Genomic DNA, 23,294 nt, shown 5'->3' with positions numbered 1-23,294 from the left:
GTAGATGATGATAAATAACATAGTTATGTATAATATATTACATTTCTGACTGTATATCCCTGTAATTATTACACACTGTAGCTTTAAGGTTAACTAGATGTCACTATCTTGTTGTTCACATGATATTTCGTTGTTACTATGAATGTGTGTGTGTGGTTTCTGGCCTTTGACCTGCACACAGAGGTGTTTAAAGTGTGTGACGGGGTAGAAGTGGTGTGTGGTGGTCAGAATAACGAGTCAGACTGGCTCTCCCATTGTCCCGTATTTCTTCAGTCTCATTTTATCCGTCATAATCCAACAGTCACAACATTACAGATACTTCTCAGACCCTAATGTTTTTTATTTACATTTCTGCTGGTTACTATATCAACGCAGAGGGGTCAGTTGCTACTTGTGTCAGGGACACTTTATGAACTACTTTTTGTAATTCTCTTACTGATTGTTTTGTCCCATTAATGTCCAAAGTTTTTGTTTTTCATGCTCTGTAAAAATTGCAGGTATTTGGGAGATTTTCTCTACCCATTTTGTTTTTAATACTCTAAGCAGTCTACAATTTAAACAGTTTTTTTCACCCTACATAATCATATTTCAGTGTTAAGCATCCCTTGCATTTGAAAAGAGGCAGTGTCCATCAGCATAAAGTGGGCATGTAGCTCTTTTCAGGTAGATGTTGAAAGTGCAAAAGGATTAAGCAGATAGACTCTTCTGTACTTCATTATGCCTTCCCGTTATCTGCTAGAAGTCCTGCTCTCTCTCCACTCTTTGCAGACAGATTTATATTTAGAAATGCATTTTTTATTTTATTTTTTACAGCTGAGCTTTCACTGAAGTCATTCTAGACATCTTAATGCTACAAAAAACAGACTACTTTTTGTGTTGTCCTTCCAGTAATCAGAGTATCGATCTGGTTGTAGTTACAGTATGTATCATGCGTTCATTGATTGGAAAAGATATTTCTGCTATACTGTTTTCATTTAAAGACACTCATCATATTGGCATAAATTATTAGTTGTTACACCCTTTGGAGTCTTCATTGTGGCTCAGATTTCTAATATTTACCTAGCTGCTGTCTTTGTAATTTTCTAAAGTACAACTCTCTTAAGGACATGTTGCAACAAAGACTCTAAAGATGCACGCTCAGTATTATGGATAAAGTGGTTCCGCTCTTAAAGATCAGTTGAATGATTACTAGACGTGTCTAGAAATCAGTCTGAAAGTATGAATGAAGACATTACATCATGTACCAATGCTTTCGTGTTAATGCTCAAAAAGCACGTGATTGATGGTAACATGTTAACACTTGGTAGGTGTGTAATTTAGAGAGGTTCAGCTGTCGTTTCGGTTAATGTAACTCGTTGAAAACATAAAACCTGTTGTGCTACCTGTTAAGGCGGAGCGCAGTCATAGAAAGTGTTATTGTTAACCCAAAGAAAGCAGTAAACTGTAGTATGTGTGTTGTGACAGAAAGTGACAGAGGCTTCTAATTAACAGAAAGCGAGGTAAGAATGCCATCCTTTATGAGGTTACCGTGATTCTTTGGTGACACTTTAAAACATGTGCAAGGGAAATGGAGTGCATTCAGTTATAGTGTGGTGTATACAATGGATTTATCAGAATCAGAAGCCATTGGGGTGGCTTCCCTGTGGATTGCACACATCTGGTGTAGCTTGATGTCATAAATTTGAAAATTTCTGCATTAATTTATGAAAATACCTATAAATCGGTTGTTATATTGTAAATCTCTGTGATGTTGCAGAATAAGGGTAATGTTTGTTAAGAAGTTTCCTCCATGACAGAAGTTTTTAGTCAGCCGAGATGTTTTTCTTTATTTAATTAAAGATCCTGTTTTAAATATACTCAGTGTTTGATGTTTGACATATTTTAACCAGTTGTGCTGCTTGTATTTCATATCCACCGATGTCAGGCTTCAGAAGATGTTTGCTATGTACCACACATGCTCAGCCAGGCATCGCAGGAGGCTGACACAGATAAGTTGAAAGACTTTAACTGACAGACTGACGACTAGACAATGATAAACACACTCCAGAAGGAATGCAGCATGTTTCAGAAATTACATTTAGTGGTTTAAATCTGTGTTATTATTGTGAGAAAGCCCCCTTAAATAAACTGTAATCTGCAATAATAATCTGTTATGCAAACCACAGTTTTGTCTATCGGTCCTGGTTGTTAGAAGTTGATCCACTGTGTTTATCGCAGCCTGCAGACCGGACTCGTGTCAGTTTTACTGTTCAGCTAGTGCTATCTTTCCCTCCACAGTGAAGCACATGGCTGAGTGTTAACGACGAGCACTGGCTCTGACTGCACTTCAGGCTAATGTGTCCCAGCGTGACCCCAGCTTCTTAGCCTTATTGTCGTGTTGAAAAAGAGGGATTTCTTTATCCAATTGTAGCTTCCCTTCTTCCTCAGGCTTTAGATCTCCCTGTGTTTCTTTTTTTTTTTTTTTTTTTTACTGCAGCATTTCCTCTGGAAATTCTTTAGGAAGGTGACATAAGAAAGAGGAATTTCTTCCATTTTCTGTTCCAAATTCTGTCTTAAAACATTGCTAGATTTAGAAATGATGACACAAGTAGCATCATCTGCATATTATCCTTGTTGAGATTGCTTAAAAGTAGAGAGTGAAAATATAACTGCCCTCAAGCTGATAAGGAGTGCAGACTTCCTCATTTCAGATCACGTGCTGAAAAATCCAGTATGTAATTGAGGAAGGACAGCGCCTAATTGTCATGTGACTCTGGCTTCTTCTACTGAATGTAAATATTTCTCTAGTTTGCTTTTAAAACCAGATTTGCATAGATTTACAACTTGAGAAATTCAGCTTGCCAATTTTCCTGCAGCGATAGATTCAAAGCTTTTATGAAGAAGCAAAGCACATTAAAGGGGGAAAATCCAGTTAGATGGAAATCTGAGTTTTTAATTCAACAACGGTAATATCAACAACTGTTATTAGAAAAAAACAAGTAATAAAACTGTCCAATAACACATAATTACTCTATCTATGAAAAATATTTAAAATATCTTAACATACCTGATGTAAAGAATAGAAAGAATATTTTCCCTTGTTTAAGAAACACATAGTTAACGTCACCAAATACTTTCCATGTATTGATTTTTATTTGTAATCCTTCTTTAAAAAAAAATGCACATGTTTCATTTTTTTAGAGAAAAAATACTTTTTTTTTTTTGGACAAAATCAAAAACGTGATCTCAAGTGCAAAAGATCAACATTGTTCTTTAATCTAGATGATAAATTGAGGTTTACTTGAACTTTAGCCAGGCCAATAGGCAAAGGTGTGCTTTGTTAGTTAAATACTTGTAATCACCTGTCAACCCTCTAGATTGGAATGGCCAATCTAGAGGGTTGACAGGTGTCTCTTTTCTCTTGATTAGGTCCGATCAATGAATCCCAAAGTTTTTCTTTTTTTTTTTTCCTTCAATTGTTGCATTTCTTTTACTTTCATAAATTCAGATAAATGTTTGGGACACATGCTTTGATGAATAAAGAGGAAAAAATATTTATGCTGGACTTAATCCTGCCATCTCGATCAAGTTTCCAGTTTTTATTCTATACTCATTTCTGTAATCCTTGAAAGGAAACACTGGTGTCTATATCAGAAAATTACTCCAGTCCGAAATAATCCATTATTATTAAACATGGAAACATGACACAGAAAAGTCTTTTAGTTTACTTATTTTTATTTTTACAGCTATTTAAATAGATGCAGAGAAAAGTCTTTGGGGATTCCGGTATCAGTCGAGCATATAGAATTTCAAGGGTTAATATTTCAGCTGTGAGTGGGATTTGTGTGATCCAGATCCAGCATATGCAGTGTCCGCTCCAGCTTTCTGCTGCTGTCTCTGTGCATAGGGTTGGAGTAAAAGGCACACATAGGGGATCCTTTGTTTAGGAAGAGTCTAGGCATGGAAGATAATTTACAAGCTTCTGAGGTCCTCATCCCATTGGCTGATGATGGTCTGTCTGCATCTGCAAAAGGCATCCCATATGTGTGTGTGGGTCTGTATGTGTGGGGTGTTTGACTGTGCGGCTTTAGCAGAGCAGCTTGCAGTCACCTCAGTCATGAGTGTTTTCCCCAATGGCTACCATAGCCAACGGCTTTTTTAAAGTCTGGATGGAGGCGTAGCAAGACAGCCATCGGAGCCTTTTATTCAGCTTTAAATCTGAGGGGCTACTCCTGCTTAGGACAGATGAGGTACTGTAAAAACAGCCAGAGCTTTTCATCCTGAGGTGCTTTGTCTCGCTGTAGATGATCTGCCTGCAGAGGAGCTCATCTGTCATCTGTTTCTGTCAGCCTTAAATCAGCTGACTGCTCTGTTTGGAAGCTGGTGTTGTTTAATTCCTACCTAATCACCAAGGACTACTGTTCTAAGTGTTTATATGCTTTTGCATCTCAGGAGAGATTCTTCTTTCCTCACTTGGTTTGTCGTGGTCAGCATTATTTCTGCTCATGCTTTTTAATTTTTTTAGCAGATGCAATACATTGAGTTGAGTTGCAACTCGGGAAACTACACGTCTTATGCTGGTGTAGTAATGATGCAATTACATTGCAGTTTGTCAAGAATGTGTTTTTGTTGTTGATATCGGCCAGTCTGCCTGCATAATTTCACAGCTGACTTAGTAGAGTTGTTTTATGCCCCAGGTGTTTATTGGCACCTGCATACTATCTGTGGTTTCCATGTACAGTGTTGAGCAGTAGACTATGTGACTTTATGTGACCAGACAGGAAACGCTCACTGAATGAATGAAGGAAATTCTCACATGTTCAGAGATACGCACATGAAACACTACGCTGTAAAGCCAGGAAGGAAGCATGCTTTTTCAGTGTTTCACTCTTAGTTTTGTTAAGCGAAAGATTCGGCGATGTGATCATTCCACAGCCACACAGTAAGGAAAGCTGAATGTGAGTTGTTTTAAATTGAAACATTTGCTTTTCCTTGTAAATCCTCTTTTTTTCTGTTTATGTATACCAAAATATTCTTGTAACGCTCAAAATGCATATTTGTGTGAACGCACCCCCGTTCTTAGCTGCTCTTGCCTTTCTTGGTTTTACTCTTTAAAGGAAGCTGCCATTATTTTAGAGTTTTATATTAAATTTAGTTTTTTTGCTTTTAGTTACATTCATCCATCAAGAAATATTTTAGAACGTGAGTACAACAGTCGAGAAAACAGCTAAATAAAATTATATGTTACATTTATAACTCCAAACGTTTGAAGACAAAAGGGGTGATTGCAAATATGTGATTGCTATAATTTCACTTCTTTAAGTTAAGGTTTATGTGGTGATTAGGCAGGAGAAGGGTTATATAAAAAAAAAAAAAAACTGCTTTAGGATTAATACATCCAATGCAGGTTGAAATGTCGTTTTGTATGCAGTCTGTGTCTACAAAATGACGATAAAGTTTGTCTAAGTCTAAATCTTAAATCTATATTTATAAGATAATGCTTTTAAAACAACGGTCTTAAATGGCCACTTGTACCCAAAACTGGGATTCAGAACATTCAAACTCTACAAACTGATATTAAAGGCATGTGTGACCAACTGTGTAACCAGAATTGCCCACTCTACATAAATGAACCATGGATAGGTTGTCTTCAAGGATACCATCTTTTGCACCACTTACACATGCAGACATTTCTAAAGGCAGTAAAAGCTATACAGGAAGTCAGACAGGGGAAGGGTGAAACGGATCCTGAACATTTTAAAATAAGCGGGGCAATGTACAGATGCTTGAACCGATCCTACGATGCAGTATGCAACAGATGACAGAGCAGAAATGGAACATAGTCTGTGTGAAACCGGGGTAATGCCACCCTGGCTAGCTGCCCACATATCCAGCTATATAAGCAGCTGCTGCTGCTCGAGCTATGAAACCATTTGTCCTATTTTCAAATATGTGTCATCATTGATATATGGTACCCATATACAGCTTTTAAAAGAGTGCTGGCTATAAAAGCTTTTGGGGGGCAAGAAAGTAATTTTGAAATAATTCATTGCTCCGGAAAACAACACAAGGCTGATTATGATGGATTTATGTTTCATACTTTTAGTATTTATGAGTTTCTGAATCTTAAACACAAATATATCTGTCATTTGATATTTAGGGCACCTCTGATATTTAGCCTCAAAATTATGTTTGTGTAAAGAAAAAATATCATATAAAAAAATCTAATATAAAAATGCAATATATCAAAGTATGAATAACTTCTGATACCCTGAGGCAGCTCAGCACAAAAACACAGTTCTAATAAGTTACAGACACAATTTTCTCTCCAGAGACCAACCATCCATTCAACCATTTTCTTCCGCTCATTCCATCTGGATTGCAGTCTATGGGTGAGACGCGGGGTACACCCTGGACAGGTTGCCAGTACTCTCCAGAGACCCAGTGGCTAAATAAGAACGCATGACTCCTCATTTACATCCTCCATTTGGCTCTCTGATATCATAAAACCTAATATAACATAATGAAAAACAGCAGCTCTGCTTTGATGTCACCCTAAGATGATAAAGAGTTGGGTATGTGAACTGTTGCATGCATATGTTTGCTGACACGCATTAGGCTGCTGCAGCACTTGAAGACTTCCAGTTTTTTCATTGAAAAAACACACATTGTGATGCACTTCCTCCTCCTTCACTTCTTGGTGTGTGAATTATCTTTAGCACTTTCTTTGGAATACAGCTAAGCTTCATAGTAGTAAATATGTATTGATTTTGATTATGGACACCTTTAAAGTATCACTAACTTTTTTTATATAGAAACAGCTTAATATCAAGAGGGGCCTCCTGGAAAAGATTTTTACTAGGATGAAGAAAATCCTTACTAAAATAGACGAAGAAACTAAGTTTTGGGTTTAGATATTAATTCTGTTACCGTTACTAAAAAGTATTCCTTTAAGTTGTTTACCTAAATAAAATCTGCTCAGTTTCCACAAAGCGCTTTCATCATAGATAATTTCACATGGTAAACAAACATGGTACATATCATACAATAAAACCAAAGTTATCAGACATATAGCATTATAACCATTAAAAGCTGAAGATAATCTCTAGTTATCTCTTCATCATAGTACCCAATTTAATGGAATATGTGGCAACAAGTTCATATTTAGATTTAAAAGCAATTAAAAATGGTAACATTTTTGAAGTTGGATGAGTTTGGTGGGGGTGGGGGGGTCAGTTACTGGGTCAGAGCTTCTCCCAAAGCTCCTGGTTTGCCTTTTCCCAGTCTGCAGTCATCGGTATCTATCTCAACGGCTTCCAAGGAAGGAATTGTGATGAATAAGCATAAATGTCAGGGTCTGCTAAGACTCACTTGATGCACTTGGGGAGTAAAGGCTCCCCCACTCCAGCAGACTACTATAAATCAAACTTAGAAAGTTTAAAGCTGTGTCTAAGAAAGTTTTCAGAATGTTTTATGCTTCACAGCTTGTTGTGTTGGGTTTTCATAGCTAGGGACAAATGAAGGGACCCCATACTGGTCTTTTTTTTTTTGCCTGATCTGTGTATGTATTTCTTTTGATATGTAATCAGACTGTTTTATAGGTTTTTCTGAAATGTGGTGTAGCTCATTGTTTATGCCTTCAGATCCTATTATGCTCTTATTTATTCTTCCAGATAAAAATGAAAGAATGGGACTTCAGCTGAGCTTCAGTCGCTCCATTTAGGATCTGGGTTGTATTTTTTTTGGTAACAGTGTTGACAACTACACTAGCATTCCAGCAGTTTCCAGTTTATGACATGTTTGAGCCATGGTAGTTTCCTGGCATTCTAATTTTCTTGTTTCTGAGGGGAAGGTTTGGATAATGTTGTTAAAACTTGCACAGATTTTGATGTTCTAACAGGACGAAACTCCCAGACATGCATCAAACCATGCAGCCTTTCCAAAGCCCTGACCTCAGCCCTAATGGAAATTTTGGCTTTCTGCTTAGAGGCGATTGGTATCCTGGGATGAAGAGCCTTTAAATTTGCACACTTAAAATCTTTTGGAGTTGTCTTCTAATCTTCTCATCATGAAAAACAAATGCTTCAAATTCACCATTAAAGGCCCAAGGGTAGTATAACATCCATGCCAATGGAGAGTAGATGTAGGTTTCTACTGTAGCAATGTCTCCACCCTGCAACAGAGCCATTTAACTCTAAAAAAAATACAGTGAACATTCACTTGAACACATGGCGACCCTGAGAGATCACATGTGGGACATCACAAGGCTAGAAACTTTCTGCACCACATGCCTCCCCAAAAACAGAAACACACAGATTGCATCCCAAACAGAACATTTCTGATTCATTTCAAAATAGACATGCTCTCATTTTTTTATTCTGATATTGCTATTTCTCAATATACCTTTAAAATCTCTTTGGATTCTAGTTGTATTTGCAGAAATACAATAAAAGCCATGCACTGCTGTAATATGGCTTCTGAGTCAACTTGATCCAGATGGAAAAATGTTGATAAAAAACATAATTATGTGGACAGCCCATGTGTTTCCTATTTGTTCTGTTAGTTCAAAGGCGTCTGGTTTGTACTGAGAGGCTATGAGGCTGGTGAGCACATCTCCCTCTACAAACAACTTTAAATCAGTGTCCGTGGAGTTTAATGAGAGTTTATGCCAGGTAAATAGCGCTGAGGAACATAACCCAAGCTCCCCTGCAGTCCAGCGAGTTCATTAGAGTAAACATCAGGTTTATAAAATTACATAAGACACAGCTTATAATATTGCACTGTAACCTCCAGTTAAAAATCCTGTCTGCAGCTTAGTTTTAAAGCATTATTTGTGCTTTTTTAAAACTTTATTTATGATGCAGCTCTGAACATCATAAATCTCTAGAGTTTCCGAGCTGTTATACAAGAATGCCTTTACATTTTACCTGAAAAAAAGCCTTACCAACTATATCTAATCTACTTTTTTTTACCATAAGAATGTGTCTGCCTTGTTTCTAAGACAACTTCTAGAACAACACAAAACTTTCAGACACACCAGCATGGGGAGATGATTGTTTGCACGTAGTCACAGGTTACTTTGAGTGTGTGTTTGCTCAGGCTTTTTGGGCCAATCAATGTGTGTTGGTACTTTGGACCTTTGTAGGATTGTTACATTTTTTGTAGTAAATATTCTTAAGTCATGAAAAAGGTAACTATATCCAGTCACATGAAGGCACATAGGTTGACACAGTCTGATTGAATGACTGTATAAAGTTGCACATTTCATTACGTGTTCAGGGAATTACAACACTAAATCCTTGAATACAACGTGTACATGCGTGCTGCATACATAAACTCTGTGAACTTAGCAGTGCTGTCATGAACTGTGGGGGATTCCTAGATGTTTACACACTTGGTTACCTGTGACTCAGCAGGGATCAGAAACATTTTTCCTCATCTGCACTGTGGACTAATGTGCTTACATATAGTGCCTTGCAAAAGTATTCATACATCATAAACCTTTTAACAAATTGTTCTTTACATACACAACCTCTGATGTATTTTATTTACATTTTATGCAATGGAGGAACACAATTCTTGTATTATGTTGAAGTGGGAGTAACATGGTTTAGGGTTTTCAAATTATTTTACACATTAAAATCTGAAAAATGGGGTATTAATTATACAACAGTTCATAGAACCACATTCCCTAAAATAAAAGCGGCAAGGGGTATATCTGTATCAGCTTTTTATGTTAAGAGACGGAAGGATTTTCCCATTGTTTTCTGAAAAAATGCTCAAGGAATGGATTGCATGGAGAGACACATATAAATGAGCATTGATTCCTTGAAGGTATGACTGGGGTTTTCCTGCTAGTTGCTGAACCTAAAGCCCAGTCTCAAGTCTTTTCCGATCTCTTGCAAACAGATTTTACTATTACCTTTGATGAATTTGCCTGCATCTGTTTAAGAAAGGTATCCCACAGCATGATGCTTCCACCACTAGTTAAGCCATGAATATTGTTTTTAGGTAAATATACTGATTTTTTGCCAGGATTTTCCTTTGAGGCCATAAACTTAAGAATTGGGCTCATTGAAACAGAATGCCATCTTTTTGGATTGCCATTTACTTAGCACCATTCTGATTCCCATTTACTTTGATCAGCCGACCTGTCCCTGCTTTAGAAAACTACCCCAATGTTCCACTGGGATAGTGTGCAGAGGGCAAACTGAATTGCTAGTTTTGTCTGTAGAGCTAGTTGTTTTGATGCTGGCATTGAGGTTCACCTCTTGAGTGCTTGCTGTGTTCCCTACATGGCTTCTAGCAAGCTCCAAACGAGGCGTCTGGAAACTTTCTTTCAATGTTAGGCATCCTTTTGCTAATTTGCCCAGATAACCCAGCATTATTAGAGTAAAAACATCTAGATGGAAAAGTGTGCCATAATTGTCATGTTTTTGTAAAAAGAACCCTGAATTATATATCTCACACATTACAATTGTGCTCCTCTTTGTGGTGCAATTATCACATCAAATCAAAATTAAAATTTATTGCTATTTCAGCTTGTATAAGAAAAAATGTGATAGAGTTTAATGGGTTTGGGGTTTGCTTGGAACTACAAATGCACATGATTAATAGTGTTTAAAGCTTAAGCAATATTTATAGTGAGCAGATTATTTGTTAGTTGTAATGTATTTTCCGCAGCCTTTATGGTAGCCATGCCAGATGCATGGGCCAAACCGGAAGGCAGCCTGTGGTTCTTTTGCTCATAACTGTTTAAAGCCCACTGAATTACAAACCCTTCCAGAACTTTTTGAGTCACATCTCTGCTTTATGTTTCTCTTCTGCATCTCAGGTGGCTCCAAAAATCGGCTCGATAAATGGCAAAGGCAAGGCACCGATGGAGGATACCCACACAGCAATGGAGGAGAATGAGGAAGTGGATGGCCGCATACCTCATACTCAATCTCCAGTCATCGTCCAGTCCATCACCAATCAAGGCGGACAGTTGGCACTTATCAAAAGAGAGTCAGAGTTGGACTTGACCAATGGTGCACTTCACCGACACATATGCTCTTCTGTGACTTATCAGAATGGTTCTGATGAGACTTTTACTAAGCCTTATGGTGCTAACATGACCAACGGGTCTCAGTCTGATCTGAAATCAGTTTGTAAAAAGGCCACAATGGCATCAGAGCTTCAAAGAACTATAATCGCAGCAATTCCAAAAGACAGCTCTGAGAATGGATCTAAGACGTCTGTAGACGAAATGTCAGTTCCACTAAAGAAGATCAAACTGGAAAAGCCATGGCTGTGGATCACTGAGCAGACCCCCTCGCAACTAAGTAAAGTAAATGATGATACGTGCGAAGATCCATTGTCGATGTTAGCAGCGGTTGTATGCTTGTCTGTCACAGAGAGGAAGGGACTGGAAGAGAAACTACTTGGGACGCAGTCCTCCATTTTTCGCTCCATCAAAACAGAACCACCAGATTTGCACTTCGTCAAAACAGAAAAAGATGAGTTTAAAAAAAGCACTCCTGCTAATTTGCAAAGGACTCCTCAATCTGTCAAAAGTGAACCTCCTCAGGGTGTCCTGCTACCCAGTGTGCAGACGTTGGCAGAGCGAAGAAACCTTAGTGTTGATCAGGCTATCGCCATTGAGGCCTTGACTCAACTGGCAGTTATACCTCAGAGCCCCTCAGGTCCCATTAAAGCTGAAATTAATAGTGATTTTCCAATTTCTTCCTGTTCCCCAAATTTGAACCCAATTTCTCCTCAGCCAGGAGCTAAACCTCCATCAGGCATCCACTACAATAAAGTCTCTGTCATCAGCTCACCACTGAACCAGACGTCAGTGATACGCCCTCCTGTGGCCAGACAGGGGAATGTCATCCAATGCTCCCGTAGGTTGAGTTGCGACACAGAACCTTCTATGCCAAGTAGAGGCTCAAGCTGCAGGGAGACAGAGCAGGCTCCTTATGTCATAAATTCTCAGCATCAGTATAAGGAGAACATTCACATAGAGTCCCACGGCAATCACGAACAGTTGGTGGAGGGCAGAGAAAGGTGTGTCATTAAAGTGGGGAGAAACAGGGATGAGGAGGAAGTGGCAGCTCAATTGGCCGATCTGGCCTTCATCATCCAGGCACGACACAATCAGAAGTCAGAGAACGGCCAACCAAAGGGAACACCTGTTTCAGCTATAAAATATAACTACCAATCCCAGCAAGCTGCTTCTCAGAGAAAGCCTCCCTTAAAAAAGGTAAAGACTACACCCTCCAAGCCCAGGAAGAGGAAAAGCGACGGACCACAGGAGGGAGTCAGTCGTAGGACCCCATTCTCAAAAGGTCTGTTGGATGGGAAGACATCCCATAAAGGCAGAGGCCAGAATGGCCTTCTCCATGGAAAATCAAACCGTGTCCATAAGGACCATTTATTTTTGCCTCTGGCTCAAATTGATTTGAAGAAATACTCTGCTGAGGCTCATGAGGCAAAGAGACAACTAATCCATCAAACCAATGCTCATAACACAAGTCTGTTAACTATGAACCACAAGGGTGCTCATCAAAACCAGCCATGGCCTCTTTCTAATGGTCTGCCTTACCAACACAATCACTGCAATGGTTTCATTGCAGGACCAGAGGAGGGCCATGTTTCTTCTCAGGTAGCGCCACCTATTGGTGAGCTGCAGCACGGTGCAAGTCCTAACACCAGCCCTACAAAACCACCTTTTCTCAGCAATGTGAATGGGCTCCATGTTGTGGCTAATGGCTTTTCAGGGCCTCCTGATTCCCCTCCTCCAAGCCAACAGAGCTACTACAAAATAGAGACATCAGGGTCGGTCACCGTCCTGTCCACAGCTGCTGATGGGACTCATCCTGCTGAGTCGACTCCGACAAGAAATGGCGTCAATAGTTTTCTGGACTCTCCAATGAGTTTTCTAGATACCCCTATCAAGAACCTGCTCAGCACACCATCCAAAAAAATTGCAGATCTTCCATCCTGCCAGTGTGTGGGTGAGTTTGTTCTGCTTTGTATTATTCACTGGAGCACAGCAGTGCACACATCACCCTTAGTAATTATTGTGTTACAGAAATAAAATGGATTCATTCTAAGCAGTCGTGACAAATACAACCTTTAGTTTGAGAGTATTAATGTGGGAAAGAATATTTGCCAAGTGAAGTGACAGATTTCTAAAAGACCATTTTAAGTCTTTCTAGTTAGATTTAGGTCTGAATTTTGACTGGGCCATTTTGATTCATTGTTTTGATTGATCATCAGTAGATTGTGTTATTTGTTCTAAACCTAATGAAAAACCTTTGCTCTTTGCAGCCTCTTACAGATATTCCAGAATTATTGCCTTTTAATAAGCTCATACATTGACTATATCAGTGTTAATTTTGTCATCTTTTTTAAACTTAGTCTTAGTCACAATGTCAAAAATCTATTTTAGTCTTAGTCATATTTAGTCATTGCCTTCCTGATTTAGTTTTAGTCTTAGTCTAGATGACAAAAATCAATTTTAGTCTTAGTCAAATTTTACTCATTTTCATTTTTGCCATTCTAGTCATTTTTGTCATTTTAGTCAACACTGTAAATAATAGAACTTCTCCACACACTGCTTTTTTAACATATATATCACACTATACAGAATAAAAATTCTTCACACACAGCTTCTCTTTTTCTCTATTTTATTTAACACTGTGCAGAATAGAACTTCACACACCAATTCTCTTTTTAACATATATCACACTGTACACATTGAACCTTTAGTCAGCTTGTTTCATCATATCCACAAAGTGTTCCTCCTAAATGGTCCTTGCAGGCTGGTTCTCCAGGGCTTTCTGCTCTATGGCGTCAGGTTTGTGCGGTGGGGGTGCTCCCAACATCTCTGCAACCGACTTCCCTTCCTTACACAACCTCTGATTTGACTGTGGTGTCACTGTGTCAGGTATCTAGTTGGGAGGAAGAAATTTTAACAATTAATATCCAGTTTATCAGTAGAACATCTTTCATCTATGACAGAGAGTCAGACAGATACAGGCACAAGAAGGCACACACACACAGCCACATGCATGTGCCCGTGCGCGCACACACACACACCTGTTCCTACTACAGGACCACCCATTCCTTACCTTCTTCCATATGGTAGCATTTTCGCAACTCGGATGTCGCTTGAGATTCGCTGTGTTCTTCACTGCCATTTTGAAGCCTCAGACTCTTTGCTGGCATCCTTCCTCCGGTGTTGTCCTTCGCGTTGTAAACAAAATGGCTCCATACATCCAGGCGTTGTTTTCGCCCAGCTCCTCCAACAAACCGTACAAACTGTACACCGATATCAAACCTTAATAACTGCGAAGTTGAGCTAGCCATGGTTAACTACTACCAGTGACCAATATATAAGCCCTGTACTGCTACTGAGCGGCGTGAGGCACTGTGGGACAGGTGGCGTGTAGGGACAAACAGGGCAACAACACGTAATCTTCTATGAAGCTCAAGAAAAACGTATATAAACAATTACAAATTAATTAAATTTCTTAATGTCCATTTGTCCATGGCTCGTAAATTTTGTCTGGTTTTAGTCTCGTTATCGAAAATCATTTTTTATTTTCATCATATTTTTATTTTGTGGAAACATATTTTGTGCATTATCGTGACGTCATCGTCACAGGAAAATTGGGCGTTGACAAAATATTTTGGTCATCGTGCTGGTTGACGAAATTAATACTGGACTATATTTTTCAATTTTTCAGACCAAATCATTGAAAAGGAGGAAGGCCCTTACTATACTCATCTTGGTGCAGGACCCAATGTTGCTGCTGTGAGGGAAATGATGGAAAACAGGTAAACTAAACAGTTTTGACCAAACACATTTTGTGAGCCCCCTTGTTGCCATTAGCAAAGGACCTGGTTGCAGCTACTCTGAGAAAGAAGGAAGTTTCGTTAAGGTAGTTTAACACTTGCACTATTTGTAAGACTACAACAGTTCTGCACAAAGTACACAAAAACACACATCCTGGTGTAACAGGAAGTCCCTTAAGCTGAGACCGGGGGGCCCATAAGCTTCTTTAACTGTTTTTGGCTCCATCACTGTCCAACTGACAGCATGTTTGTACTGGCAGAAGAAAATACGATGAATTATAGTAGAAGATAGAGTTAGGATACAATGAGAGTTTGTGTAAAATAATGTAATGATTTGTAATATAATCAACTGTGATTACCGTGGTCTGTCCTCCAAACAAGAGCTACTATGGCAACAAATATGAACTCTTATTGACAGGATGTAAAAGAGCCTGAACAAACAACATTTGGCTGTGAATGGAGCCATGTCCAGTAGGATGATAAGGCCACTGTTTTTAAACAACCATCAGAAATCCGAAATCTTTTTACCTTTTGAAATTAGATTACCTTTTTCTTTTTCCTTCATTGAAAAAGGAAATAACATGACTAGTAGTTTGATTAGTTGCCTAAATCACTGATGCTACTGTAGTAGAGATTACTTATAGTAGTAGAAACATCAGCTTAAGAGCAACGGCTGCATTGTGGATTTAATCTGCTGACTAATATTCTGTGCCTTCATTTGATAAAGGACATTTCTCTTTTAATATGCAATATAACTGTACTGAATTTACTAATTTAGGGGCCATGGCTGCATTTATGCTGTTGCTTCAGAAATAAAAAAGTAGAAATTCAAAATATCTGAATTTCAGGACTTTACTCCTTATTCTATTTTTTGTTTCCTTAAAATAGAACTATTTTCAACCAGTATGCAATAGCTGTCAGCTTTGAGTCAGATCAGACCAGTGTTACAGCAATATTTTTGTTTTGAAAACTTATAAAGCAATGTAACTACTTTCATGAATAAAAACTGATCTTTTGCATCCAGGTTTAAACCTTTAAACTGAGATATGTATGTACATAAACCTGGTTTGGTTTGAAGCCAAAAAAGACTGAAACAAATACTGTTAGAGGTGATAGAAACAGCGCAGTCATACTTACCAGATATGTTTTAAAGATCTGAAGTTATAATTAAATTTTTCAGGCCTTATTAGACTGCTTTAAATGTCATTGATGATTAGAAATTAAGTTTACTATGCAGCGTGGTATTGCTTCATGAATTGTTGAAACTATGGATAGTAAAACTTAAGGGAACTTTTATTGTTAGAAATGTAATGAACTGAAAAAAATAGCCAACCCATAATGATGAAATCTTGAAAATGGATCTCAGAAATAAACTGAAAATGTGACATATGTTCAACATGATGGGATTGCTTTAATGTTTGGTTTCATTTCACAGATACGGTGCCAAAGGAAATGCAGTGAGGGTGGAAGTTGTTGTTTACACTGGGAAAGAAGGAAAGAGCTCCCAGGGGTGTCCCATAGCTAAATGGGTATGTGATTGCTGTAATGCTCATCATTTTCTTTCCTATGATTACATGTTGAGGCCAGACATGTATTTAGAGAAGAGCTTCCCCCTTTTGAAATTGGATTTTGAATCTGTTGCCTGATTTAATCTGCTGTGCATCATCTGACTTGTTTTCTCCCAAATCACGTGGCAGGTGATCCGGCGTGGGAGTGAGGAGGAGAAGCTCCTGTGTTTGGTCCGCCAAAGGCCAGGACATCACTGCGAGACAGCTGTGTTGGTGATCCTGATACTGGCATGGGAGGGAATACCTCGACCGGTGGCGGATCACCTTTATCAGGACCTCACCGAGACCCTCTTTAAATACGGCTCCCCTACCAGTCGACGATGCGCCCTAAACGAAGAGTGAGTGTTTTCCCGTTCTGCCCCTTTATCCAAACTGTTTCTATTACTTCCCTGCTCTAACCTCTCTGTCTCTGCAGCCGCACCTGTGCATGTCAGGGTTTGGACCCAGACACATGTGGAGCCTCGTTTTCTTTCGGCTGTTCCTGGAGTATGTACTTCAACGGGTGCAAGTTTGCACGCAGCAAAGTGCCCCGCAAGTTTCGCCTTCTTGGAGACCTTCGGGAGGAGGTTAGGGAATGTTTGCTCATTTTGCAGCTTCACGGCCTAAACCATTAAAAATCCTAAAGTACTACTAGAACTCGTCCCTCTGCTGCCTGGGTTTATAATGGTTGCTCCGTGTAATCAGTGTTTGATTTACTTCATGGTATAATTAGGCAGAGCTGTTTGTTTTATTAAGCCCCATGTCATTTACTTTACCTCTGCATCTTTAAAACCAAACATCTTCCTTGTGGTGAATGCTGAGTATGACATTTGAAGCCACTTCTTTCCAAACTTCTTTTTCACAACTGATCTCTCAGCAACCAAAGAAAAAAGACCTAAATCTGTTGCTTTTAGGAAGAGAAGATCGAGAACAGCCTTCAGAGTTTGGCCACTGATCTTGCTCCACTCTACAAAAAACTGGCTCCCGCTGCGTTCCAGAACCAGGTATGAAACAAAAAACAGCTCACCTTACTTGCTCATCATAAGAGGGACTTTTTTGTCCTTTTTGTTACTTTTATTCATTTAAGGTCTTCTGATCACTAGATTAAAAAAAAATTGACATAGTCTTATGTATTCTTTTTATAGAAACCACTTTGTACAAATGTTTTATTGTTCTTCTGACCTTTTACAGGTTGAGTATGAAGCAGCCGGGGACGCTTGCCGGCTCGGTAGGAAGGAGGGACGTCCTTTTTCAGGGGTCACGGCTTGTGTGGATTTCTGTGCACATGCTCACAAAGACACCAGCAACATGAACAACGGCAGCACCGTGGTAAGCATGCCTCAGAGTCAACAGTAAGTGCAGAGAATGCGATCAGAAATTTTATTAGGCTGTTTTATTTTAGCACATATTTACAAGAGTTTTGATGCCTTTTGAAAGAAAACTTTTTTAGTTTTGTCTAATAAAAACAAAAAAACTCTAATGTGTTTTGTTGGGATGTTTATGTTACAGACCAGGGGAATGTCTTATTAAAGCAAATTTTATGGCAGATTCTTAAAGATGTAGAGGACAATCTTTTATATCCGGGTGGATCATTTCAATAAGTGGTCCTCCTAATTGTCAATCATTCTGGTTATATGTTTACTCTTCCCGTTAGCTATCTTTTCCTGTGCATGCACACTTTCAGGCGTATATCTGTGGTGAGCTACAGTTTTAAGGCAGTAATGGAAGCTCACCTTTCACACTGTGGTTCTTTGAAAATGGCCAAGGATTTTAAGAGAAAAAGTGTCTAGGAAGTGTGTGAGAAGAAAAGAAAGGCCTCAGAAGAGGCATTTATAAAGAAAAATTGAGGGCAGACATTCGGACACAGTAAGCTTGTCTGAGCTAGGATAACAGAACCTTTTAAACAGAGCTTGCATGAGGAGAAATGATCTCGTGCATGCTCTCGCACGCATTTAATAGGCATTCCCTCTTGGGAGCCGGTACAGGGCTGTGCATATGCGTTTGTTTTTTTATTGGAGAAGGCTGGTCTTTTAAAAAAAAAAATTGAAAATCCTTAAATTCTTTAAGATTAAAATTTTAAGTGATTATAAGTGAGTCACTAAGTGAAACAATCACAAGAAAAACTCCACAGAGACACTCCTTCTCTTACGGTAGGTAGTAGTGATGCCCAGTTTGGAAGTTGTCCCGTATCATTTCCGACCATAGAAGAAGAAACTCAAAGTTGTAGTTTTCAGTTGAAATAAAAATCTTGCCTTCTGTCTGGTGTTCTTTTTCAGGTTTGTACTTTAACACGGGAAGATAACCGTGCGGTGCGAAACATACCCGAGGATGAACAGCTCCATGTGCTCCCCCTCTACAAGATCTCTGAAAAAGATGAGTTTGGTCAGGTCGAAGGCCAGTGGGCCAAGATCCGGAGCGGTGCTTTACACGTTCTCTCCTCTTTTCCCAGAGAGGTAAGTTGACAGTGATGCATTGTTTGGGGGGTAGAGACTGCTAAGAGAAACATTTTATTTTATTTTTTTTTATCTGCTTCACTCATCTCTTTCTCCTTTATTTTTAGCATCTTTTCTCATTTATCCCACTCCTATTTCTTTCAGTCCTGTCTCTGTTTTCTTATTGGACTGCTCATCTTCTCTTAATATGCAAACACTGGTCCAGTGAGATGTCGTGCTTAACTATCTACAGCCGCTACACAATGCAATGATGCTGCTCTTAATTTGGTAGAAAAAAAAACTTTTAACATCGGCCGGTTCGGTTTGACACTCCAGTCAACCTCCCATTTATCCCTGAATCCCCTCCATCTTAAATGTTACATTTGATGTTACATGTATTACTCCAGGAATACATTTGACCATTATCTTCTTCTCTTCCTTTATTTTTCTTTCCAAGATGATTCTCCCCGTACACAGGTTTTCCATATTCAAACCTTAAAAACTTGCAGCTCTATTTGTAGCAATTTTTGATGCTGTGAGATTTTGAATTACCAGGACTTGATTATTTATAATACATTACTCAAAAAAAAAAAAAAATTAAAGGAACACTTTGTAATCAGAGTATAGGATCAAGTTAATTAAACTTCTGGGATATTGATTTGGTCAGGTAAGTAGCAGAGGGGGTTGCTAATCAGTTACAGCTGCTTTGGTGTTAATGAAATTAACAACAGGTGCACTAGAGAGGCAACAACGAGACGACCATCAAAACAGGAATGGTTTACAGGTGGAGGCCACTGACATTTTTTCCCCTCTAGGGTCACTGTCACTACTGCTAGCATGAGGCGCTACCTGGACTCTACACAGGTTACACAGGCAGTCCAACTCCTCCAGGATGGCACATCAATACGTGCCATTGCCAGAAGGTTTGCTGTGTCTCCCAACACAATCTTAAGAGCAAAGAGGAGATTCCAGAAGACAAGCAATTACTCCAGGGGAGCTGGACAGGGCCGTAGAAGGTATACAACCCATCAGCGGGACGGGTATCTGCTCCTTTGTGCAAGGAGGAGCAGGGGGGAGCACTGTCAGAGCCCTACAAAATGACTTCCAGCAGGCCACTGGTGTGAATGTCTCTGACCAAACAATCAGAAACAGACTTCACGAGGGTGGCCTGAGGGCCCGACATCTTCTAATGGGCCCTGTGCTCACTGCCACAGAACACCAGAATTGGCATGTCCGCCACTGGCGCACTGTGCTTTTCACAGATGAGAGCAGGTTCAACCTGAGCACATGTGACAGACGTGAAAGGGTCTGGAGAAGCTGTGGAGAACGTTATGCTGCCTGTAACATCGTTCAGCATGAGCGGTTTGGTGGTGGGTCAGTGATGGTCTGGGGAGGCATATCCATGGAGGGACGCACAGACCTATAGAGTCTAGACAACGGCACCCTGACTGCCATTAGGTATCGGGATGAAATCCTTGCACCCATTGTCAGACCCTATGCTGGTGCAGTGGGTCCTGGGTTCCTCCTGGTGCACAACAAAACCCGGCCTCATGTGGTGAGAGTATGCAGGCAGTTCCTGGAGGATGAAGGAATTGATACCACTGATTGGCCCCCATGCTCGCCTGACCTAAATCCAATAGAACACCTCTGGGACATTATGTTTCCATCCATCTGACACCGCCAGGTTGCACCTCAAACTGTCCAGGAGCTCAGTGATTCCCTGGTCCAGATCTGGGAGGAGATACCCCAGGACGCCGTCCGTTGTCTCATTAGGAGCCTGCCCAGATGTTGTCAGGCATGCATACACGCACGTGGGGGCCATACAAATAGCTAAATACCATTTTGAGTTCCTGCAATGAAATTTCAGCAAAATAGACTAGCCTGCCGCATCATTTTTTCACTGTAATTTTTAGGGTGTCTTTAAATTCAGCCCTCTGTAGGTTGATAATTTTTATTTCCATCAAATGATGCGGCAACCTTTTGTTCCTAACACATCACCCAGTCCATACCAGTATAAATAAACAGCATGATTTTTTCCTCCATTAAGATCTGATGTGTTTTCAAAGTGTTCCTTTAATTTTTTTGAGCAGTGTAAAGATTTTAAAACCACGTATTATTTTGTTTGACTTCAGAATAATGCACTACTTTGCATTTTGTTTGTCACGTACATTACAGTTCCATTAAAATGCATGTTTGTATGAAAACAAAATGCAGGTTTGTGGTTGCAACATGGCAAAATGTAAGTGCAATATGATGTAATATATAGATTTGGTTTCCGTTTTTAATACAGTCATTTTTTTTTTTTTTTTTTTTTTAGGTGCGCCTGCTGGCTGAGCCCGTGAAATCTGCCCGCAAGATAAGACAGGAAGCTCGTCTAAAGGCTCAGGCAGAAAAGATGGAGAAGAAGCTGGGGGGGTCTTCTGTCACTCCTGGAAAAGTCAAATCTGAAACCCCAAATAAAGGTGATACATCTAAATATCTCATTTCTATTTTTATAATAACATTTCAGAAATGATCAGAAGTGATTTTAAAGCCATGTTAAAAAATGATGTCATTTGTTTGCCCTAAAAGAGCCTCAAGGCATCTACAGCCCTTACAAAGTACCACCAAGGCCGGCCAGCGTTGGCAAATCCCCTCCAGAGAGAAATCAACCCACTGCCTACAGCCAGAGCATCAGCAGCTGCTTTTCTGCAGGTGCCGGGGCCACTGCACAGAAGGAGGTGTTCCCCTCCAACCACCATGGTATATCAAAGCTCCAGTTGGAGCAGAACGGCATAGCTTACGGCTATCATACAGTGGGTAATAATATGAGTGGATTGACTCATGCTTTTGGAGAGCATGGTGCTTTGTTAGAACATATACCTCCACAGAACATCAACAATGACTATCCCTTTAAAGCTGAGCCCAACGAGGTGCACTGCTCTACTCTGCACAGATTGTCCCCCTCCTCCCTCTCCCCTAGACCTACCTCTGAGGGCCTCTTCAGCAGGCTTAATGGACTTCAACCTGCAGAACATGTAGCAGGAGAGGTAAGGAACCATGACCTCCCTCCAGGCCATTCTCTCCCCTTACAAACTCCTCCGCAAAACATCCAACAGGAAGAGGTATGGTCCGACAGCGAGCACAACTTTCTGGACGAGGATATAGGCGGAGTCGCTGTGGCGCCATCACACGGCTCGATTCTGATCGAGTGTGCGCGGCGTGAGCTCCACGCTACCACTCCCATCCTCAAGCCCAACCGCCGCCACCCCACCCGCATTTCGTTGGTCTTCTACCAGCACAAATCCCTGAATGAGCCGGGCCACGGTATGGCGATGTGGGACGCCAAGATGGCAAAACGAGAGCGGGATCGGGAGGAGGAGGCTGAGAGACTGAGAATGGAGGGAAACAACAGTGCAGGGAAGAACAGAAAAACATCAGGTGGTGTAGAGGGAGAGGAGGATGAGGAGACAGAGGAGTCAAAAAGGGTAATGAATGTCCCAACGCGTCAGGCTTTAACTACGCCTACAGGTGGCGTTACAACCGTGTCTCCTTACGCACTTACACGCGTGACAGGCCCTTACAATCGCTGGTCTTAGTCTGGGTGTTTAACCAGACTCACTCAAAACTCCTACACCATGGTTCTGCCTTACCTCATTCAGCTTCTAACCGCTACTCTCATTGTTATCGTGTCTGGGTTTTTTTTACTGTGCTTTTCTAATGTCTGCTGACTTTGTCCTTCTTGGAGTCTGCCCTGTTTGGTAATGAGAAGGACCAAAGTTTGTTGGCTTTTTAACTGTGAGTTTCGGTGCTGGTTTTTAATGTAAAAAGATGGTGCTTTGAAGCAAGATGTTTTTAAACTGGTTTTATACACATGATTTAGAAGAAAAAAAAAGATGTGATTATTTATTCTTATCATAACGATTTCTATTTAATTTCTGACGTAAGCCTGTTTACTGCAAGATGTCTATATTACCCTGCTTTATATTGTACACTAATGGTGTACTTTGGTGCCATTCTCACTGTAACCGTGGTTAAGCAACTTCTTTACGTCACACAGTTTATTTACTACAGATTGTCACATGTAGCATTTTTGCTTGTTCCTTTAGCTGCCTCCGTCTTCTCTCAGTGGTTGAAGAGAGAAATGTTCTTCTTTTATTTGTTTTCTGTCTTCTTTCCTCAAAATATTTCATTTCTTCAATTCACAGCTATAGATGGCATATTAAGAAGCACTTTTTTAATTTCTCTTAACTTGAAAAACAGTGCATAGGCCTAAATATGTATGTACTGACAGATACAATAGAGTAAATATGACAGCTAAGCATTATTTTACAGTACAGTTATTTTACTGTTTTATTTTACACTATTTCTGCATTAATTTCCTTTTTATTTAGTTTATAAAATATTGCACATGTGTCTAATGAAATTTAGTAGTCGCCACAATGATGGAACATGAGAAACTGCAGGGGATTGTTAGTTATCAGCTTGACTAGAGCCGGTCCAAGGCCGTTTT

At 39.9% G+C, this 23,294-nt stretch overlaps 1 protein-coding gene across 1 annotated transcript in view; it reads left to right on the top strand.

The window, feature by feature from the left end:
• Nucleotides 1–22,676, top strand: part of LOC107092736 (methylcytosine dioxygenase TET1-like) — a 39,316-nt gene extending 16,640 nt beyond the window's left edge. Inside the window, exons 3-12 of the mRNA XM_015387408.1 lie at nt 10,814–12,977; nt 14,715–14,805; nt 16,259–16,352; nt 16,521–16,729; nt 16,807–16,957; nt 17,285–17,374; nt 17,562–17,699; nt 18,647–18,823; nt 21,120–21,264; nt 21,374–22,676. Of these exons, the coding sequence (XP_015242894.1) occupies nt 10,814–12,977; nt 14,715–14,805; nt 16,259–16,352; nt 16,521–16,729; nt 16,807–16,957; nt 17,285–17,374; nt 17,562–17,699; nt 18,647–18,823; nt 21,120–21,264; nt 21,374–22,380 (4,266 nt within the window). The 3' untranslated portion in view covers nt 22,381–22,676. The remainder of the gene's footprint in view (nt 1–10,813; nt 12,978–14,714; nt 14,806–16,258; nt 16,353–16,520; nt 16,730–16,806; nt 16,958–17,284; nt 17,375–17,561; nt 17,700–18,646; nt 18,824–21,119; nt 21,265–21,373) is intronic.
• Nucleotides 22,677–23,294: the final 618 nt, after the last annotated feature.

Source organism: Cyprinodon variegatus, unplaced genomic scaffold, assembly GCF_000732505.1.
Source record: "Cyprinodon variegatus isolate N-32 unplaced genomic scaffold, C_variegatus-1.0 Scaffold1, whole genome shotgun sequence".
Classification (NCBI taxonomy): Eukaryota; Metazoa; Chordata; class Actinopteri; order Cyprinodontiformes; family Cyprinodontidae; genus Cyprinodon; species Cyprinodon variegatus.
The sequence above is the reverse complement of the archived record's forward strand: the minus strand, read 5'-3'. Positions and strand labels throughout refer to the sequence as shown.